Source organism: Dipteris shenzhenensis, chromosome 12 (genome assembly GCF_047967505.1).
Source record: "Dipteris shenzhenensis isolate YYH24624 ecotype China chromosome 12, Dip_SZ_1.0, whole genome shotgun sequence".
In the NCBI taxonomy this organism is placed as follows: domain Eukaryota; kingdom Viridiplantae; phylum Streptophyta; class Polypodiopsida; order Gleicheniales; family Dipteridaceae; genus Dipteris; species Dipteris shenzhenensis.
The window spans coordinates 2,211,087-2,234,479 of NC_141607.1; the positions used below are offsets into that span (position 1 = coordinate 2,211,087).

Here is a 23,393-nt window from a genome sequence, read left to right on the forward strand (position 1 = left end):
CAAAATAAGTTCTTGACTACTCAATGGAGTAGCCAAACAGGTTGCGTTTGGGTGCAAATTCTCTAGGAAGAGGTGTGATTTCAAATGGCGGGCTGTTGGAGCGGCGGAAAGTTGAGTTGCTGTATTGCTCTATATTGTTCGTTCTCAACCTCGGACTGATGAAGGAATCATACAAATAGAAACCGCTCCCACCCTTACTTCCTCACGCATTGGGTCGACTCTTGTCTTCCCTTGTAGCGTTCAATCCCTAAGAGGAAGGTAGGCTGAGCAATGAGCACGGGGGGAGGCAAGTAAGAAGCATTGGAGGAGTGATTGTGAACTCTGTAGAATCAAAGGCACAGGACAACAGAGCCAAAGATGCAATGCAACTTATGCTGCCATATAAAATAAAAGGGGGAAGGCCCATTGCTTCCCTACTTGGGAAAAGTGGACACCAGGCCGTAGAGTATGTAAAATGACAAGCATGAAGCTCAGCACCGTCTCGATGGTGGGGCTGCTAGGAAGATGAAGACTTAAATGACCAAGGAGGTGCCAAATGTTTGGGAGAAAAGGAGTCTATTAAGTTCCTTCTAACACGGGGCTATGCACGAGGGATTGTTTCTCTTTTGCAATAGAGCGCTTCGGGTCTCCTACTCACAATTTTGTTGTAAAGGTAAAAACAGCTAGGGTAATGCATTGGTGTGAGAGCTTTAAAAGGAGAGTCTAGACAAAACTATATAAGTCAGCATCCACTCATTGTGCCAATATTTTGATGTGCTTCCTACAGTGACCTGCTCTACATTTAATGCTCCTATTTCCTCTCCATTGCACACATTCCCTCTATTCTATTGCCTCCTCTCTCTCTCTCTCTCTCTCTCTCTCTCTCTCTCTCTCCCTCTTTTTCTCACCTTACCCTTCGATCTCCTTTTAGGTCCTTATCGACCACTTCTGTACTTCCGTCTCTTACAACTGGATACGTGGTAGTGAACTTCATGAGGTGTGAAAACATTCAATAACTAGGCACATATTTGAATTGATCTAAGTGATCTTGTTGATATACCCTGCATGCTATTACATGAGAAGTTTGTGTGCACTGCTTCATACTTAATGTTTGGTATTGAAATAGTTCTTCGTGAAGTTGTTACCTAAAGAGTGTATTAAGGCATGGTTGTGTTGTGGTTTTGCATCTACAGAGTGCAGCTCGGCTATATGGCTCATCCATTTCAAGTGACAATCTTATCAGCGTCTCAGGGGTATAACTATAGTATTATATCAAAATTTTGAAAAATTTTGACATTGTAGAAAACCTTGGATGCCAAACTTTTTGTGTAGTTTGCCTTTGCTTGCCAGTGTGATTTATCTGTAGGGGTACAAGATGACTGTGGAGGCCACATATTATGCTACTTTGTGTAGTGTTTTCCTTTTATGAGAATTACAAGAAACGTAGAATGTCTATGTATGCTTTTTTTCCTCGTCAAGTAGCTTGTGTTTTGAGAGCCTATTCAAAATTTCAATTCATTCAGAGGAATTTTGCCGAAGTATGATTTTCTCTGTCAAGACGTTCCATTCTTTCTTGTTCCATCTTGGAGTCTATAGTTGATGCTTTGATTTAATGTATTTCAAGTTCATTTTTTGGCTGTGCAGGTTGTTTCTGATGATGTGATTCAGTCCTTGCTACAAGCATGCAAATCGGGCCTCTTTGATCAAGCTCAGAAGGTAGTCACTGATATTATAGATGAGGGATATCCAGTTTCGCAAATCCTATCCCAGGTATGTTTTAACAAGCCAAGCCTTTGAATGCTCGTGAAACTACTAGTTTGGGTGTTTTTTAAATACATAAATCTTCTTAATAATATATTTCAGCACAGCATGACTTCATTTTGCAAGTATAGCACTTTGTACTCATTTTGCAAGTATAGCACTTTGTACTCATTTTGCAAGCATAGCGTTTGTACTCAGTCAGAATATTCTCATAGGGATGTCTCACATACCCTTTGTATTTGGATTTTTTCAAGATTCTTAAAAATCTTTCCTATTTTGGGATGGCAATCTTTGCAGTTGGCATTGCCTAGGATACCTTGAAGGTGTTTTCAAATCATAGTCACAAGAAACGCTTCATCTGTTTCATTGTTTTGTCGTTTCGACAAGTTTTGTTTCGTTTTGTTTTGGCTTTTCGTATGAAACGGATAGGTTTCGAATTGATACTTAATATAAACCCTTATAGGGACAAAAAGATGTGTTATATTTAAGTTAGAGTGAACAAAGAGAAATATAAGTCAAGATACTAAAAGGAAATCAAAACAGAAACACCTTGGATTCTGCAAAAAATGGGACAAAAAAGCTTATTTTGATTTGGGCGAAACAAAGGTTTCGTTGAGAGCGTTTCGTCCTATTTCGAAACGATTCGTCTGTTTTGCGTTTCGAGGTTTCGAATAGGACGAAACGGGTTTTCATGTTACTATGTTTCAAATATGCAGCGTTTGGTGAATATGTGCAAGCAACCTTTCAAATGAGATCTGAATTTCAGAAGGAAGAAATCTTCTCAAATTTGGAGCTCATTTGAAAGTTGCTAGCTCATATTTATCGGACGCGGAATATGTTAAAACCCCTTAAAGGTAGTAGAGGTGGGACTCATGAGAATCTAACAGAAACTTTTGTTTTAGGTACGATGATCCAAGATACACAATGGCATCAATGAGTGACATGTAACAGATAGAACTAGTGACATGTGGCATGTGATGGTCACAAGACAATTGGCACAAGTGACATGGGATAGGGAAGCCTGATGACATGCGATATAATTTTGTGACACGTGATAAGATCAACCTTGGACACTTCCATATTGACACATGTCGCTAGGATGAAACAAGCGGCAACGATAGCTCATGACGAGTTGCAACAAACAAAGTGACGGCGCATGAGAGGCGAGCAATGGCTCTTTAATGATCTTTTCTCCCATAGTATTGGTGGCAACACATGGGTTGCGAGAATGAAACAAGCGGCGGCTCACGACAGAGAGCGATGGTGCACAAGAGACGGATGTCGGCTATCTAATTGTTTTTTCTCTCAATCACGAATGAATGATTGTATCCATCGGGTTGCATCTAAGCTCGGACGAATGGTTTTATCAACAATTAGAAGCCACTCCAAGTCTTACTTAATCTTGCATCGAGCCAGCTTTGGTCTTCACCTGTCAATTGTTTGAAACCCTAAAACGAATTGGTAATCAGCCTCGGAAGCCTAAAACAAACCACTCTTGGTAAAAACACAGCTTGGATCCTCAATTCACAATAGTTTGATGCCAATCGTAGCAGCAGAACAAAATCTGCAGCAAAGAATCTCGATTCACATTGCTGCAAGCAAAATCATAGCACTTTTGATCAATTGCAGCAGTTGGGAACATATTCGTTCTAGATAATCTCCAAGAAAGAATTCGAATTTCAGGAATAACAGGGGAAAACAACATCTGATAGCTTCATTTGAGGGGGAGCAGTAGCAGATTTCTTTTGGGAATCACAACAAATTGAGAGAGGGAGAGAAGGGCAAAGAACACACACACTAGGGGCCAGAAATAAGGTCTGGCTCCCCCCAAGATCTTTATTGCAATAGAAATCTTTGTACAACTAGCTCACAGAGGGCATGAAGTTCAATATATTTCTCAATTAATTTGGGAGCATATGAGCTCTTACTTTATAAGCTGGGGTGGGCAGCTAGAAGGCGTATGCTTTCTAAATGTCATCCTGCTTCAACATGTATCCACTTGCTTGGTACTATTTCTTTTTGTTTTTCAATAGTATGCTTATTAAGAAATGAAATGTTTTCCTACTGTTCAGTTACGGACAATGGGGACTAGGTCTAGCATTTGAGGGTGGACCCCCTTGCTTGGGGTTATGGGCATTAGTGACCCACAAGAGTGATGGCCTCTCTTTGAGAGGGACATCTGGAAACCACACCCCACCTGAGTACCCAAACATGGGACCAATCAAATGCATAGATTGCATAATGACCTAGGAACCATTCAAGAGAATGTTCCTTGAGCTTTGGGTGTGGGCCTGGCAGCATGCCAAGAGTAATGGAGATACAAGATAAGACGACAAACAAATGAGCTCAGTATGGCTCAATTATGACCTTAGAGTACGTCAATAGATAGTCCAAGCTGTTAGGAACCCGTGGGTGCGATCAGAATTGAATTCCGACAACCTTGAAATTATAGGGTTTTTGGGAGTGACGTGGCAGCTGACAGGTGGCACTGCCACATGGAATCTGAGCTGGCAGGTCAGTCCACCTGTCCCACACATGTGGCAGCATGCATGGCAAGTGGCAGGGCATGCAAGCCAAGTGTCTGGCCCCAAATCTGTGGCCTGTCCTCTTTGGGACTGCAGCCCACCAAAAATCTGGGACAAGTGTCCACCTTCCACTCTAAGCTTTGGGGGGGGGCTGAGCCTATAAAAGAAGGCCTCTCCCCTTCATTCCCTACATGAAAAATTCGTCACTTTTCTTCTCCCTCCTTTTGGTTGATGCAGCAGAACCTCTCTAGCTCCTTGGGTGCAGCCAGCTTCTCCCCAGGCCATTCTCTCACCTCAGCAGCACTTTCTCTCTCTACAGCAGCACACTCTCTCTCTACAGTTCCAGCCCCACCACTCCAGAAATCTGCCCCCTCTCAGCTCTTCTGGAACAGCAGCATCATCCTCTCTCCTCCTAGCCTGGAGCAGCTGCAGCCCCTTTCTCTCTCTTGCTACAGTCTTTCCCTCTCTACTGCAGAATTTTTCTCTCCACTGTTCCAGCCCATTTCCCTTGCAGAAATCTGCCTTTCTCAGCACCTTTGGAACAGCAGCAGCTCCTCTCTTGCATCCCCTCCCTTGGGATCAGCATTGGCACTCTCTCTCTACAGCTATCACTCCATAAAGGCTTTCTCTCTCTAGCCTACAGGCTGTTTTTTTTCTAAGCTGTTTTCATTCCAGCCCAATTTCCACACTCTCCTCACCCAAGGTAGCTTCAGAGGCATCAAGGACTTCATCTACAAAAGGGTTAAGTCACGAAGGGAGTATGTATTGTCAAGTTTATCTCATTTTTACAGCACTATTTCATGTTGTTTCTACTATCTTTCTAGAAACTAGTGCTTGCCTTAATGTTGGATGTAAGTGGTGATTGTTGCAGGCTTCTTCCTTGTGGATTGGGCAAGCCAAGAGTTGAAACCTGAGCTTGGAGTCCTCCTTTTTGTTGTCTACCTTGTACATATGCTCTTGAGTCTTGTATCTAGGTCCTAGGCTTTCACTGAGTTCATCAGTTTGGAAGGTGCATTGCACCTTGGTCTTGTATCTCCATTTTCAAGAATAAAGTGAGCCTGGATAAGGGGGGGGTCCCGTCTTGGTCCCTCAATCATACTGCAATTTCCAATGATGTCACTTTGTGTTTAAGCTATATAAGTCTTAATTCCAGCTTAATTGCAACCTCTTAAGTTCAAGTATATGTGTTAGGCAACTTGCAATCATGTCATTCAATGCCTTTGCAAAATCCGTTGTCTGAATTGATAGAAAGCACCGAGTAGTTTACATTGGTATCAGAGCTTAGGCAGTGGTCCTGTACTTTGTGCTTTCTCTTGTTGAGTCTCTCCTTCATTGAGTTATCTTGTCATCATGGCAGCCAATGGACCTGACCCTCCTTCTAACCTGCATGAGTTGAGTGCTCTCTTGTCAAACATCGCTCAATAGGTTCAAGTGCTGGAAAGCAACCAAGCAGAAACTCATGACATAGGGCCCCAATCCCAAGGAAGAGGCCGTGCGGACAACACCAACTCCAACAAGGAGGGAAGATCATCCTCTTCTTCCCCTCCTCGAGGTAGACGGCGTCATCGGAGTCCATCTCCTTCGAGACGTCCACGGAGACGAAGATATGCAAAGCATAAGGTGCCTCTTGGAGATAAGCTCTTCAAGTTTACCAAATACAAGGGAGATGACAAGCCCGAGGTCTTGTTGGCCTGGATCCGAGACATCGAGTATTTCTTTGAGGGGGACGAGTACGAAGACAAGGTGAAGATCCGGTTTGCCGTCCTGCACATGCAAGACCGTGCTTCACTTTGGTGGGCAGCTATGGTCAACACTGGACAGCAAGCCCACACCTGGAAGCGCTTCAAGAAGAACTTGATGAGGCACTTCCTGCCTAAGGAGTTTAAGAGAGACACAATGGTGCAGTGGGACATCCTCCGTTGCCGTCCTGCACATGCAAGACCGTGCTTCACTCTGGTGGGCAGCTATGGTCAACACTGGACAGCAAGCCCACACCTGGAAGCGCTTCAAGAAGAACTTGATGAGGCACTTCCTGCCTAAGGAGTTTAAGAGAGACACAATGGTGCAGTGGGACATCCTCCGCCAACGCCAAGAAGAGAAAGTCAGTGAGTATGTTGATCGTTTTTGGGATACTTTGTTAAAAGTTCAAGCATTCAGTAGGAAGGATAAAAAAGAGTAGCAAAGGAAGTTCTTTGCTGGCCTACGGTATGTCGTTCAGCATGAGGTGGACATTGCCAGTCCTACTTCTCTCGAAGATATAATCAACATCGCCTTGAAGGTGGAGAAGAAACAGTCAAGCGGAACGGCAGCAGCAACAAGCGGAAGTCCCAGGGAACCTCTTCCAAGGAACAAAAGGGTAAGGAGACAGCAAAGGACGCACCAAAAGAGCAAAAGTCAGCCAGCCAGCCTCCTTCGAAGAAAGCAGCCCGCACATTCAGTTCATTGTCTCCACAACAGAAGCAAAAGTAATACTTCGAAGGGCGGTGTTTCAAGTGTGGCGAGCGAGGCCACAACTTTTACGAATGCCCTGAAGCTGCCAAAAACGGCAGCAACAAAGAAGCAGTCCCCAAAAAGCCAGTTTTGGTAGTTAACAAGGTGGAAGCACCTCCAGAAAAGGCAGCTGTAAACGACACCCATAGTTTGTTGAAAACATGGGGTCAGGTAAAGGATCAATCCGCTACTCACAACTTTATTTCTCATGAAATGACACAGAACTTGGGGATAGCCCCAGAGGATAAAGGAGAAGCCTTGGAGGCAACAGCAGCCTTCAAGTACCAAGAAGAGAAGGTGTACCCCATAATCGGCAAGCTTCGGGTACACATCCAGGGGTACTTGGATCATCTACCCTTCATGGTGGCACCACTTCAAGGATCAGATGTAATTCTCGGCATGCCTTGGCATAAGCAAGTCAACCCCCGAATCAATTATGTGACGAATAGTCTGACCCTCCAACATAAGGATAGAGATGTGAGCATTACAGCGGGAGTTTCAGGAAACACCATTCCTATGGTAAGTCATGCACGATCTTCCAACTTGCTTAAGAAAGGAGTATGTTCTACTGTTTGTACGCGATTAGCAACCAAGTGAAGAAAAGTCAGATCCTCTCACAAAAGAAAGATTAGATTTCCTTCAGGAATTCTCTAGTTGCTTCTCTCAGGAACTTCCTAGTCACCTCCCTCCTGAGAGACCAGAGGATCACAAAATTGACATAGTTCCAGGGTCTTCACCTCCAAATAGACCCCCATATAGAGTTAGTCAATCTCAACAATATGAAATCTTCAAGCAAGTCCAAGTACTCTTGGACAAGGGATTGATCCAACCCAGTAGTTCTCCTTTTTGCTCTCCTGTCTTACTAGTCGAAAAGAAGGATAAAACCTTCAGGATGTGCATAGACTATAGAGCCTTAAACAAACAGACGGTTAAGAATCGTTTCCCGATTCCTCGTATAGACGATATCTTTGATCGTTTAGGAGGATTTGAAATTTTCAGCTGCATAGATCTTAAGAGTGGCTACCATCAGGTACGAGTTGTACCTGAGGACATTCATTAAATAGCCTTCCAAACCACATTTGGGCTGTATGAATATATGGTAATGCCATTTGGCCTTACCAATGCCCCAACCACGTTCAATTGGCTGATGGAACGGTTGTTCAGGAACTATAGACAGTTCACTGTCGTCTTCTTTGATGACATCCTCATTTTCAGCAAGAATGAGGAAGAGCATAAGGAGCATCTAAAGATTGTATTTTAAATCTTAGCTGAAAATGCTCCTCACATCAATGAGAAGAAAAGTGAGTTCTTTATGAGATTCACTATCTTGGTCACATTATCTCACGAGAAGGTGTCCGTATGGACCCAGCCAAGATACAGACAATTGTAGAGTGGCCTGGCTTGAAGAATGCCCATGAGGTAAGGTCTTTTCTAGGCCTATGCTCATATTACCGAAGTTTTGCTGAACTTGCAGCTCCTCTACATGATCTCACTAAGAAAAATTTGAAGTTCAGATGGACCCAAAAAGAAAAGGACTCTTTTAATGCTCTAAAGCATGCCCTGACTACAGCTCCTGTACTTATCATTCTTGACTTAAGGAAACCATTCCTAGTAGCAGCTGATGCCAGTGGCGATTGCCTTGGGGCTTCTCTTACCCAGGATGGTCATGCTGTGGCCTTTGAAAGCCGATGGCTAAGAGATGCTGAACTTCAATATGATATCTATGAAAAAGAACTCTTAGCTGTAATTCATGCTCTCAAACTTTGGAAACATTATCTTTTAGGGATAGATTTTCTTGTAAAAACTGATCATGAAAGTCTTAAATATTTTCTAACTCAACCTCTGATCAGAGAGAGACATATGAAATGGTCTACCTTTCTGCAATCATTTCATTTTCAGATACAATATACTCTTGGAAAAGAGAATGTAGTGGCTGATGCCCTTTCTCGTAGACCACGGCTTCACCATATTTCAGTTCCCTATCATGATGAGCTAACAGCCCTCAAAGAATTCTATGAGGGAGATGCTGATTTTGCTCAGCCATGGGCACATTTGAAAGATGGAGGCACCCATCATGCCTACCACATCAGGGATGGCTATTTATTCATGGAGAACAAACTATGTATCACAAAGCAGCTTAGATCTAAAGTGATGGAGGAAAGCCATAACCCACCCTATGCTGGTCATAGGGGTATTGTGGCCACTTTTTCAGCCATGGATAAATTTTTCTACTGGCCTAACATGAAAAAGGACACTGTTGCCTACATTTCAGCTTGTCTCGCATGTCAAAAAGCTAAGTATGAGAGAGGAAAACCCAACGGTTTACTTCAGCCCCTACCCAATCCTGAGAGACCATGGGAACACATCACCATCGACTTCATTACAGGAATTCCCAGGACCAATCAAAATCATGACATGATTTGGGTGATAGTAGATCGATTCAGCAAGCAAGCCCACTTCATTCCTTGCAGAAAGAATCTCAAGGGACTTGCATGCAGAACTCGCATGTACAAGTATGTAGAACTTGCATGTACAACTTGCATGTAGGACTTGCATGTAGAAGTCGTATGTAGAACTTGCATGTAGAACTCGCATGTACAACTCGCATGTAGGAGTTGTATGTAGAAGTAGTATGTAGAACTCGCATGTAGAACTTGCATGTACACTCTTGGATTTGCTGAAATTTTATGTGCATGACCAGCAAACCTTTTGGGGGAAATTCCTTCCTCTTGTGGAGTTTGCTTATAACAACACAATTCATTCCTCCACTGGAAAAGCTCCTTTCGAAATTGTATATGGTAGATCTTTACCAACTCCACTCATGTAAACAAAACATAAAATCTTTGCCGTTGATCAATTCGTGGAGGATTATGACTGCTTATGCCACGGTTCGAGCAGCCATTCAAAAGGCACAGGAGAAACAAAGAGCAGCTGCAAATAAAAGACGGAGGGCGTTTGCAGTGAAAGAAGGCCAATGGGTCTTATTGAAATTTGAGAAAGCTCGGTTAAAAACCAAAGTGGGCAAAAAGCGCATCTACTTCAAGCTATCCTTTCGATATTATGGTCCTTTTCAGGTGTTGCAGGTAATAAATGATATCTTAGTCCGATTGAGACTTCCAGAGCATTGGAAGATCCACGATGTCTTCCACGTAAGCTTGGTGAAACCCTTCATTGGGGAACCACCTCAAGAGCCCACACTGGGCGATGCACCTGAAGTAGAGGACACTGAGATCTTGTTGATCCCAGAGCAAATTATTCTGCATAACTTCACTATGGGACGTCGAGGCACGACTCGCAAAATGTACCTTTTGAAGTTCAGAGGGCTCCCATCCACCGATGCCCAATAGGTGGACAGAGCTACATTTCAGGAGTGTCCTGAAATCCTGGATGCTTATGAGGAAGCATTTCAGTTGAGGCCAACCAAATGAGAGATGGAGGGAATGTCATCTTGCTTCAACATGTATCCACTTGCTTGGTACTATTTCTTTTTGTTTTTCAATAGTATGCTTATTAAGAAATGAAATGTTTTCCTACTGTTCAGTTACGGACAATGGGGACTAGGTCTAGCATTTGAAGGTGGACCCCCTTGCTTGGGGTTATGGGCATTAGTGACCCACAAGAGTGATGGCCTCTCTTTGAGAGGGACATCTGGAAACCACACCCCACCTGAGTACCCAAACATGGGACCAATCAAATGCACAGATTGCATACTGACCTAGGAACCATTCAAGAGAATGTTCCTTGAGCTTTGGGTGTGGGCCTGGCAGCATGCCAAGAGTAATGGAGATACAAGATAAGACGACAAACAAATGAAATCTGAGCTGACACGTGGCAGATTGCCACATGGAATCTGAGCTGGCAGGTTAGTCCACCTGTCCCACACATGTGGCAGCATGCATGGCAAGTGGCAGGGCATGCAGGCCAAGTGTCTGGCCCCAAATCTGGTAGATTTGGGGCAGGTTGTGGGCTGTCCTCTTTGGGACTGCAGCCCACCAAAAATCTGGGACAAGTGTCCACCTTCCACTCTAAGCCTGGGGGGGGCTGAGCCTATAAAAGAAGGCCTGTCCCCTTCATTCCCTACATGAAAAATTCGTCACTTTTCTTCTCCCTCCTTTTGGTTGATGCAGCAGAACCTCTCCAGCTCCTTGGGTGCAGCCAACTTCTCCCCAGGCCATTCTCTCACCTCAGCAGCACTTTCTCTCTCTACAGCAGCACACTCTCTCTCTACAGATACCCCACCGCTCCAGAAATTTGCCCCCTCTCAGCTCTTCTGGAACAGCAGCATCATCCTCTCTCCTTCTCTTAGCCTGGAGCAGCCACAGCCCCTTTCTCTCTCTTGCTACAGTCTTTCCCTCTCTATTGCAGAATTTTTCTCTCTACTGTTCCATCCCCTTTACCTTGCAGAAATCTGCCTTTCTCTGCACCTCTGGAACAGCAGCAGCTCCTCTCTTACATCCCCTCCCTTGGGATCAGCATTGGCACTCTCTCTCTACAGCTGTCACTTTATAAAGGCTTTCTCTCTTTTGGCTGAATGGCCTTCCAGAGCACTGGGCAACCCGCTCCTTGCATCTAAAGAACTCGCTTTTCTTGAAGACAACCATGGTAGAAATTCATGAATTTTTAATTTTTCCTTAACATCTTCCTTGCGGATAATCCTCAAACGGTTTTTGGAGTAAGATTGGCTATTTCTTCCAAGGGGTTTGTATTCCCCTCGGCTTCTTTATTTGCAACTCTATCTTCAAATTTGAATAATAGAAAGCCATAGAATTATAGAAACACTTGGCGAATGATCACTTGTACCAATAGTTGAGCATATTAAGCTCCATGGACTTCTCATTTATGAGCAGTGTCTCCTTGAAACAAATTTCAAGAAAACAATCGAGTATTCTCCTTTTATTACGAAGACTTTGTATAAATGGATGCTCAAGTATGTGTGGGTGTGTGGATTTGTATGTGTGAGAGCATATTTTTATACTATGGTCTACACCCACTGTTGGGCGCTGATGACGTCAGTGGGGATGTCATAGTAGCTAGTCCTTGCTATGCATGATGGAGTTTATGGTTTTCAACCTTGTGAGTGACTATCATGAGATTGAAACTGCATGTTGTGTTTTTAGAGGATGAGTTTGGAAATGTTCGTGGATTCATCTAGGTATATGCTTCTGCCGTATTAGCGGACATGCAAATTTCACCTTGTGAAGTTTTCGTCCAAGTTGTGGTCTGTTGGTATTGTGATAATTCTTTCTATCTTAAATGGTGCGTTGCCCTATCAGCTAGATTTAGATTTAGATGCTCGTTGAGGAGAGATTAAAATGAAAATGTTTAGACTTCACAAGCAGTTGTAGCTTGAATGAAGAGATTTTGGACTACCTTTTGATTAGCCTTCTCCTTTACTGCTAGCCTTCATCATGGCTGAGTTTGCCCTTCACCTCCGGAGTGCCGACAGAAACTCAGTACGGAGACTTTGTATAAATGGATGCTCAAGTATGTGTGGGTGTGTGGATTTGTATGTGTGAGAGCATATTTTTATACTATGGTCTACACCCAATGTTGGGCGCTGATGACGTCAGTGGGGATGTCATAGTAGCTAGTCCTTGCTATGCATGATGGAGTTTATGGTTTTCAACCTTGTGAGTGACTATCATGAGATTGAAACTGCACTATGTTGTGTTTTTAGAGGATGAGTTTGGGAATGTTCCTGGATTCATCTAGGTATATTCTCCTTTCATTGCCGTACAAGGGTTAGATCTTCAAATAAGCATAAACATAAAAGAGATACTTAGCCTTAGACGTTTGTAAAAAGTATTTCTTGGAGTCTTTCTGTCTCCTTTCCTTGCGAGACTCTTCAAGTCTTCTCAAATGGAGTCATTTGCAAATAAATTCCATATTGATACTTTTCTAAGTAATATGAACCTCTTGTTGGAATTGCTTTGGGAAGAACTTTCTTGAAGAATCTCTCTAATTTCCATTCATTGATTAGTTGTTGCGAAACACTGGTGTCGACTTATTGCACCCGAAAGTTCTTCGTCCAAAAGAGTATATTACTGACAGATAGATGGTAAAGCTGTGTTGCTCTAAACACATTAACCCATGAAAGACCATAAAGATTTTTATTTATGCGATAAACATGTCTCAATAAAGGAAAATTGTAGGATGACCATATAAAAATATTGTCATGTAAAGAGCTAGTTCTTAAGCATATCATGCTCCCGTGATAGAAATCCTCTGAAACAAGATAACTAGAAATCATATTCATGACTGTCGACTAGGCTAACTTAGAACATACTACCCTCAAGTGGGGTCTAACCTTGAATCTCAAAGGTACTTGTTTCCCAGAAACTCTTCAACCCATCATATAAATTGGTTGCCTTGGAATGGGCTTGTGAGACCAATCTTTCCAATTGTGTATTTCCTAGTATTCATACTGGAAGAATATTGTGAGTCTATAATCTTGAACAGATAAAGGAAATCGGTTACTCAACAATATGACTGGGATTTTATAATTGGAATCCTTCAAAAGTGATATAATATAACTCAGAATATATAATTGTGTGAAAACTGATTTTACACCCTCTTGCAATTCATAGGGGATTTGTCTCATCAAGAATTCTGCCCAAAAAATCTTACCTAGTGTGTATTGCCCTGGTTTCCCTGAAATAAAGGAGGAAAACAACATATAAATATTCAGTGCTCAGAGACAATACATAAGAATAACTTATTAAATCAAGTATACTTAGCCTTTACTGGGAATCCCTTTTTAATAAGGAGTTTTGTAAACTACTCGTTGCTTTCTATCAATTCAGACAACGGATTTTGCAGAGGCGTTTGAATGATATGATTGCGAGTTGCCAAACACATATACTTGAACTTAAGAGTTTGCAATTAAGCTGGAATTAAGACTTATACAGCTTAAACACAAAGTGACATCATTGGAAAATGCAATATGATTGAGGGGCCAAGACGGGACCCCCCCTTATCCAGGCTCACTTTATTCTTGAAAATGGAGATACAAGACCAAGGTGCAATGCACCTTCCAAACTGATGAACTCAGTGAAAACCTAGGACCTAGATACAAGACTCAAGAGCATATGTGCAAGGTAGACAACAAAAAGGAGGACTCCAAGCTTAGGTTTCAACTCTTGGCTTGCCCAATCCACAAGGAAGAAGCTTGCAAGAATCACCACTTACATCCAACATTAGAGACAAGCACTAGTTTCTAGAAAGATAGTAGAAACAACATGAAATAGTGCTGTAAATAAGATAAACTTGACAATACAGGCTCCTTTCGTGACTTGACCCTTTTGTAGATGAAGTCTTTGATGCCTCTGAAGCTATTTTGGGTGAGGAGAGTGTGGAAATGGGGCTGGAATGAGAACAGCTTAGAAAAACAGCCTGTAGGCTAGAGAGAGAAAGCTTTTATGGAGTGATAGCTGTAGAGAGAGAGTGCCAATGCTGATCCCAAGGGAGGGGATGTAAGAGAGGAGCTGCTGCTGTTCCAGAGGTGCACAGAAAGGCAGATTTCTGCAAGGGAAATGGGCTGGAACAGTAGAGAGAGAAATGCTGCAGTAGAGAGAGAAAGACTGCAGCAGGAGAGAGAAAGGGGCTGTGGCTGCTCCAGGCTAGGAGAAGGAGAGAGGATGCTGCTGCTGTTCCAGAAGAGCTGAGAGGAGGCAGATTTTTGGAGAGGAGGGGCTGGAACTGTAGAGAGAGAATGTGCTGTTGTAGAGAGAGAAAGTGCTGCTGAGGTGAGAGAATGGCTTGGGGAGAGGTTGGCTGCACCCAAGGAGCTGGAGAGGTTCTGCTGCATCATCCAAAAGGAGGGAGAAGAAAAGTGATGAATTTTTCATGTGAGGAATGAAGGGGAGAGGCCTTCTTTTATAGGCTCAGCGCCCCCCCCCCCCCCCCCCCCCCCCCCCTCGGCCTAGAGTGGAAGGTGGACACTTGTCCCAGATTTTTGGTGGGCTGCAGTCCCAAAGAGGACAGCCCACAACTTGCCCCAAATCAACCTGTCCCAAATCCACCAGATTTGGGGCCAAACACTCGGCCTGCATGCCCTGCCACTTGCCATGCATGCTGCCACATGTGTGGGACAGGTGGACTGACCTGCCAGCTCAGATTCCATGTGGCAGTCTACCACGTGTCAGCTGCCACGTGTCATTCCCAAAAACCCTAAAATTTCAAAGTTGTCAGAATTTAATTCTGATCGCACCCACGGGTTCCTAAGAGCTTAGACTATGTAATGACGTACTCTAAGGTCATAATTGAGCCATACTGAGCTCATTTGTTTGTCGTCTTATCTTGTATCTCCATTACTCTTGGCATGTTGCCAGGCCCACACCCAAAGCTCAGGGAACATTCTCTTGAATGGTTCTTAGGTCGGTATGCAATCTGTGCATTTGATTGGTCCCATGTTTGGGTACTCAGGTGGGGTGTGGTTTCCAGATGTCCCTCTCAAAGAGAGGCCATCACTCTTGTGGGTCACTAATGCCCATAACCCCAAGCAAGGGGGTCCACCCTCAAATGCTAGACCTAGTCCCCATTGTCTGTAACTGAACAGTAGGAAAACATTTCATTTCTTAATAAGCATACTATTGAAAAACAAAAAGAAATAGTACCAAGCAAGTGGATACATGTTGAAGCAGGATGACAAGTTTCCACATATAAATTCTTCATCAAGATCATCATCTGGACCTATAGGACCTCTTTGGGTGGGCTGTCTGGTGGCTGAGCTTGCATGTTCTGAAGTCATGATGTGCTTTGGAGATCAAGCCCAAGCTATTTCGTGACTAGATTGATCTGAAAGATATTGGATTGTGAGAAGAAAACCACGAGCACCTAATCACACTTTAGATGACTCCAAGATCTTGAACAAAAACCAACTATTTCTGCAGTAAATCAGCAAAATGATTTACTGTTTTGGAACAACAAACCGAACTGGATCAGATCGCCAGGGAATAGGACTGTTCTGAACTTGAAATTCACTATGAAATAACAGCAAACAGGGCTGAGTTGCCCATGCCAAGATTCGCCAATATTTAGGGGCTGCTTGTAGATCAAAACACTTGTGCTTTTTCCACAAATTTGAAACTATCTGACAAGGCTGAAGAGGCAGATCTGAATTGCAATCAAATTAGAAACTCTTTGTTTGGATCTTGGCATCTTTTGAGCTCAGATTTGCTGTCTTCTACAATTCCTGATGTCCCTTCTCAATCGGGTAATTATTTGGATCGTTGCCACCAACGAAAGGGGCTAGGATGAGCTCTGATACCACGGTAACCAGCCTAGAGACACTAAAATGAACCTTTAATCAGCTTTGAAACCCTAAAACGAATTGGTAATCAGAGTTGAAACCTTAAAACGAATCACTTCTAGTAAAAACGCAGCCTAGATCCTGAATGTGCAATAGTTGGATGCCAATCGTAGCAGCAAAACACAACTCGCAGCAGAGAATCTCAATTCAAAGCGCTCCAAGACAAATTGTAGCACTTTGTCACGGGCATCCACAGCTCGTGGCTTGCTGCGTACATGTTGTAGTGCCATAAAATACCGCCAGGAAGACTCTGAAGACGAAACAGTTAAAAAAACACAGGGTTGACTTTTGGTCAATAGTCACCGCTTTGGATTTTTGGTCAACGTTGATCTTTGACCAACCTGGTCAACGGAATGCGTTGACCATCTGATCAGGTTGGTCAATCTGCCCTAAAAGCTTATATAACGCCAGCCCCTTGGCCTCATTCTTCACCTAAGTCTACTAGTGCTCTAGCCCTCAGTAGCAGCAGCAGCAACTTCAAGGATCAGGATCAAGGCATGAGAGTCTGCAGCAGCTGAGCAGCCCCTTCCAGCCCTCCTTCAGTTAGTCCTCATCCGTATGAGTCCGGTATAGCAGTCTTTAGTTCTCTCTTTTGTAGTGAGGGTTCTCCCCCCCATACAATACTTGCTTCTTTACTATTGTATTCAGCCCTCTGGGCTAGACATTGTTCAATATTTATTTTCTCTCTTCGGAGGCCCTCTATATTCTCTCCCTTTGATTCTCACACTCACTCCACATTTCCACTTGTGTTTTGAGTGCATTGTTCTTTTAGTTCAGATAGTAGTGAGCAGGAGAGAGAGTAAGTTAGGCTATCTCCTTGATACATTGGTATCAGAGCTTCATATTTTCTTTCTTGAGATTGGAGGGTCAGTTACGAACAGCCCTGCTATTTTATGGTACATACAAGATCCGAAAAGACACCATGAGTACAAGTGAGAAGTCCAACACGGGTAGGGATCAGGGATCCGTTCGCAAACCGTACCACCACATAACCTTGCAGAAGCTTTGATGTCTGTCATGATGGCCATGATGTAGCCTACAATGCAGATGCAGCAACAATAGTCCGAGAGTCTTTTCAACCGTTTGGAGAACACGGCGGAGCAGCTCGGGAGGCGAAAGAACACGATCGTGAGGCTCGGGAAGCCAAGGCCAGGTAGCTCAGAGAGCGTACTACTCGGGAGGAGAAGAAGGAACAGGACAGTCAACTCCTCATTTCTATACTTTGACCACATCAATAGGAAAGGGAGAGAGTCCAACCGTCTGTCAAACATTCTTTTCCTAGGAAGCTCAGCTTCTCTCGGTACGATGATAAGCAAGAGCCTTTAGCGTTGACTTTGTGGCTCATTTAGTTTGAAAGCCACATTTTAGTTGTGCCTACAAACAACAAGCGGTGCATTTTAGCATCCATGCACCTCACAAGCGAGGCGGTCACTTGGTGGCTCGAGTGGTAGGACCACTTTGATGCAGACGAGAAGGCATCTCTTTACAAATGGACGGAATTCGTGAAAGACATCTCATCACGGTTCTTGCCATGGGTAGGCTTCAAAGTCAGTTCTACAAGCTACGTCAGGGGGACACCGAGATGGTGAATCATTTCGCCAACAAGTTCACCCAGGTCCTAGGTGTTCACACAGTAATAGTTGGAGAAAAATCAAGAGCTGAGCAAGTTTCTCCACTGGTCGCATACAGACATCTAGTGGTATGTCAGAAGTTTCAGGCCATAGAATTACGAGAGTGCATATGAGCTTGCTTAGAATTTTGAGCTCATGCACAAGGGTCAAGGATCCAAGCAGGTCAACAGTAAGAACTTCCAGGATTCCACATCAGGTGATGGTGAGAATGGGCAGTAGAAAAAGAGCTGAATGGCGAAGGATAGCAACGGACATGGCGGGTACTTGGATGCAGCAGCATGAGCGACCTATGCGAAAGAGAATTGGTGTTTCCATTGTCATGTATTGGGCCTTAAGAAGGAAGATTGCCTACATTACCAGAAGCTTCAAGCAGGAGGAGCCGCATCAACGAGTGGTTCACCTATAGCTTCAACTCCTACAGGGACAACTTCAGTGGTCATCGAGGAACTTGAAGCTTAGTAGAAGGAGAAGCCTCCGAATATGTTTAAGTTCTATGGATAGATTGGTGGTCAGAATGTCCTTATCCTGGCAGATTTTGGAATCTCAAAGGACATCGTTTCCACCAAAGCAACTAAGCAGGCCCAGTAACTCTTACGCTGATGGATTCCAATGCCTTGAATGACACATTCCAGGGCAGCAAAATAGAGAGCAACATGGAGGTCTCTTCATTCACTTTGAAGATCTTAGGGTGGGTAGTAGTTGGCCACTCAGGGTCACACCTACTCACGCAAAGGATATCATCTTGGGGACACAATGGTTTCACCAGTTTGAAGTCCGACCAGGTCATTAGAACCAAGGCTTGAATGTCAAGATCCCAAGCCATGGCTCCAAGTTCATTTCTTGGCTTAGAGGTGTTCCGCCTCGACCTTTGATTTCAGTAGTTCAGAATGCTCGAGTCAGGACCCAGTAGGACATAGTACTATAGCAATACCAGGATGTTGCCCTCACGACGGATCTTCCTCTGTCCCTATCACCAACACACACCGAGGGGAATCGCATTGAGCATCTTCTTGGGTTAGAAGGCCGCAACAAATATCCTTACCAAAAGACCTTGGGATTCAGTTCCGTCAGACCAGAATTCGTGAGCTTGGCTTTCATATCAGGATTCATGAGCTGGGAATACCACAATCAGCCACCTCCCTCCAGCATATTGGAAGGCTCTTTTCATACCCCAGTTCTAATTTCAGCAAGAGGGGATGTCAAGGGCATCCACAACCTGTGGCATGCTGCCTATAGGTTGCAGTGCGATGAAATACCACCCAAAAAGCCAATGCGTCGACTTTTTGGTCAATGTTGACTTTTGATCGACCTAGTCAATGGTCGACGTTGACCCGTCGACCAGATTGGTCAATCTTCCCTAAAAGCCTATATAAGGCCAACCCCTTGAGTCTCATTCTTCATCCAAGTCTTCTAGTGCTCTAGCCCTCAGTAGTAGTAGTTCTACGGATCAAGATCAGGGTAGGAGAGTCTACAGCAGCCCAACAGCCCCTTCCAGCCCTCCTTCAGTTAGATCAAGTTCAATTCGGTACAATAGTCTTTAGTTCTCTCTTTTGTAGTCAGGGTTCCCTCCATACAGTACTTGTTTCTTTACAGTTGTATTCGGTTCTCTGGGCCATACATTGTTCAGTATTTATTTTCCCTCTTCGGAGACCCGCTATATTCTATCCCTGTCAGTTAGGCTATCCCCCTGTTACACACTTCGGATCAATTGCAGCAGGCTGGAACGGATTTTTTGTAGATATCTCTAGGAAGAATTCGATTTCAGGAATAACAAGGGAAAACAGCATCTGATAGCTTCATCTGACGAGGAGTGCAGCAGATGTCTTCTGAGAATCAAAACGAACTAAGAGAGGGAGAGAAAGGAAAGAGACCATACACACTATGGGCGCCTAGAAAGCATATGCTTTCTAAAAGCTGGAACCTTCTTAGCTTTCTCAAAAGATAAATTTAGAGATTTTACTAAAGTAGGTACTTTCTCCAAAAGTATGGTGCTGTCTGGCTTTTTTTTAATTGGGCCCTCCTTGTAAAAAGGTGCCACTTGTCTTGGCGCTATTCTTAAAATTGGGCGTTCCATGTCTTCCTTTCTTTTGTGGGGCTCGCTTTTTAGTGCTTTTCTTCATAAAATTTGGGACTTTTTTCACTCTCCAAGGTTTTGCCACAAAGAAAACAATGTCCAACACACTTTGACCCATAAGGGATTAGCTAATGCATGCTTTCTAGGTCTTGGTCTAATCCTAGTCCCTTGTGGGCGTCTTACATAAAACTTGTTCTAGTTAATCGAAGTCAACTTTCTTTGACCAAAGTCAATCTAATAAAGATTTCTCTTTATTTCTTGGGGGAAGTACAAATTTGTGACAAGGACCTTATTTTAAGCAAAAAAACTAGCTTAAGCTAGTAGAGGAGTCGGACTCTAATACCTAATGTTGGGAATGGGGGTGAGAAGAGAACACCAAAACGTGGAGGTGTGTTGAGAATGCAAGAGTTGTGTTGCAAAGAATGACTAAAATGAGAAATGTATCCTCTATACAGGAGGTAATACTAACCCCAGGGCATAAAATCTCCTAATTGGAGAGGAAAGTATTCTCGAGGGTGTGTTCACACCACATTATTAATCTAACAATTGCAACCACTCCTTGCTACTGTCGGTCCTCCTATATGGCAACATAGCGTCTTTTGCATGGTACTCATGATCTAACAATCTCAACCACTCCTTGCTGCCCTCTGTCGTCTTATACGGCAAATAGCGCCTTGTTGGTTACTATCACCTTCATGTGGCCCCTTGTTGCATACCAATGCTTCGCATGGTACTCATATCTAACAATTGCAACTAATCCTTGCTGCCCTTTGTCCTCTTATATGGCTCATAGCGCCTTTGGCATGGTTACTACAACCAATCCTTGCTGCCCTCTGTCCTCTTATATGGCACATAGCGCCTTTTGCATGGTTACTACCCCCCCTCTTCTCCCCTCTTTTCCCTCTCTTCTCCCTTTCAACTTCTGCCACTTATAAATCTTCTTCTTTCGATGCACTCTCATTGGCAAAAAATTAAACCTCAGTGGGTCAAGGGACCCATGGATTGAAAATCGTGCACAAAGTGCTATTGAATTTCCCACATTACATGCACAAGCTGTATCTTTCTCACCAAGCCCAACCTTCTTATTGCACACTTTTCGAGTTTGAATGGAAATGATCCCAAGGTTCTTTTAGGTTCTATGGATTTTTAAAGATGACAATAAGAATCAATTTAATGCTCTTCATTGAAGTCTTGTTCAAATCTAAACGTACATGGTGCTCCAAATTATGCCACTCATCAAAGGAATTATGTACTATCTATTCTAGTGTCGATAGATAAATTGAATTCCCTAAGCTTTGAAGCCTATTGGTGCTCTCTTAAAATAGATTGGAAATACAAACTCATGTTGTGGAACTCGTTTGCATGGAATAAAAGTAAAAAGTAAATGACCATCGGTACAACTTGCAGGGATGAAGTACACAAGATTAAGAGCCAACAGTAGACTATTCTTTGTATAACACAACTCAAAGGGGCTATTCCCTTAGGGTCTTGCTCTCTAAGAATCTCCATTTTTGAGAGAAGATGCCTGCGAGGGTCCTTATTTCTAAATATAAGTAACAGCAAATCCTGCATAGCGCCTTGGAAAATATTTGGGGTGTTAGCTCAATGGAGCTAGCCATGGTTTACCAAGATTCGATTATTAGGCCAATTGAATTTATATTTTAGAGGATCTACGGAGGATCTACAATTTGAAGCTAATCTAACCCAAGGATGGCAATAGCTAGGTTTGAGAAAAGGCTAACTTAGCATGCATAAATGGTGAGGGGTGGATGGCTGGGGGGTGAGCTTGCTAGCGCAACACTTAGGGCTTAGATATCTTGAGATTGTGCTCTTCAATATAATTTTGACAGCGTAGGATGAGGCAACCTTCAACTTGTGCACAGATAATTTTGAGGAGTCTAATGATTAGCTGTTCATGTGCAGTTTAGGCCTTGCAATTTTTATCAGTGTCCATAGATGCACTTTTCGTACAATATTGAACTCCTGTTTGTGCTGATCTTTATTTAACTGCTTTTGCGACTCTCAAGATGTTTTGCATTCATTTTATTATGCGACTTGTGCAGCTGTATGACTTAATCATGCTTGAAGAAAGTATATCGGATGAACAAAAGGCTCAGATATGTGAGAGATTAGCAGAAGCTGACAAGGTAATTTTTGCATCTATCTCACAATAATTGTTGATATCATTACTTAATCCTTAAATGTCTTTGCTGCCAAATAAAGGTTAAAGGTAGGTTAGCACTGCAATTATACATTTTTAAAAGCACTTTGTGCTTGAGGTATGGATGCTTTCTGAGATTTATGTTGCAGTTGTGAACTTTGAAGGCAGGTTAGCAAGTTGATGGTAATCTTTTATTTGCATGGAGAAATATATTTCACGATCATGTTTACTTGACTAGCTGTTGACAATTTTGTCTTGTAGTGCCTGATTGATGGAGCTGATGAGTATTTGCAGCTGTTGGATGTGGCAAGTGGTATTATGCGTGCACTGTGCAATTTGACACAAGATTGTACATTCGTTTGATCAAGCAAGGGATTATTGCAATGTTCTTGTTTCAACATATTTCAAAGCTACATGTGAATAGTTCTGTTTTGGTATAGTTTTCTGCTGTACTTGCAGTTCTCTTGAGATTTGTTCCAATTTGCAGCTGCTGGTTTTTGGTAAAAAGAGAGGCAAGAGGTTGCATAATTCAAAGGTTGAGCCCAAGAATGAAAGCTGCTAAGGTTTATCAGCACTAAGGAATTAATAGTAGGAAGCTATTCACAATTTGCTTTTGCAGGTGTGGGCTTTAGGAAGAAGACAATTTCAGCAACTAGAAGACCTTATAGCAAATAGGCGAGGTCCAAGAGTGAGCAAGGAGCATCTAAAAATAATTTCGTCCCATGACACCTCTGTCCATTTGCAAAATTGACTAAACATTAAGCTCATACAAATAGTTACCTTAGGCTTATTAGGCTTATATATTTACTGAGATAACTCATGTTGAACCCACATTGAAACGTATGGTTAGTCCTTGACATGCTATACCTTCTGTACATGGTTGTGATAAACATGTTGAAGGCTTCATCGGTTCAACTTGCCAAGCTCTACAACCGTTCTCTCATGGGCGTTAAAATAACTAGGCTATGCTCAAAGGATATATTTGTTTCGGATGGATATATTCTAGTCTTACAAAGGTATATATGTATATATGCTCAAAGGATAACGGATTTCGGAGATAACATTCATCTTAGTGTGTAACACCAAGTTATCTCAATTTTTACCTTTATTAGGCAAAGCATCATTGTTTAACACACCAAGTCTCATCCCTAAGTCCAGTTAAGGATATGCAAAGTATCTTAGACTCGTATGGCATGTTGACTATCTATGATTTGGTGATTGTTATTGTTCAGAAGTCTTGTAACTTTTATCAATGTGTAGTCCTCATGTAATAGCTTCCAATATTGTGTCATACGAGATGTGATTGGTTGAGCACTATTTCACAAAAATTCCTAAGGCCATGGAAAGGCTCTCACCATGGAGGTGGTGGAATCTTATTGTAGGCTATAGAGAAACGAAGGCCCATAAGCTTACAAGGGAAGTAAGAATGGGGTAAAAGTGTATAAGCAAGTTTTTAAATTGA

At 42.9% G+C, this 23,393-nt stretch overlaps 1 protein-coding gene across 2 annotated transcripts in view; it reads left to right on the forward strand.

Moving 5' to 3' along the window:
* EMB1968 (ATPase family associated with various cellular activities (AAA)) overlaps positions 1-23,003 on the forward strand; it is a 45,278-nt gene extending 22,275 nt beyond the window's left edge. Inside the window, exons 10-14 of one of the 2 annotated variants that reach the window (XR_015541871.1) lie at positions 1,173-1,232; positions 1,624-1,749; positions 21,834-21,917; positions 22,193-22,365; positions 22,551-23,003. Coding sequence is in view for 1 of the 2 variants with exons in the window: in XM_087382323.1 (XP_087238449.1) it covers positions 1,173-1,232; positions 1,624-1,749; positions 21,834-21,917; positions 22,193-22,294 (372 nt within the window). In the remaining variant the exon portion in view is untranslated. Of the gene's footprint in view, positions 1-1,172; positions 1,233-1,623; positions 1,750-21,833; positions 21,918-22,192; positions 22,414-22,550 lie in introns of those variants that run through there. The other variant, XM_087382323.1, reaches the window with a different exon arrangement.
* The last annotated feature ends 390 nt before the right edge of the window (positions 23,004-23,393 follow it).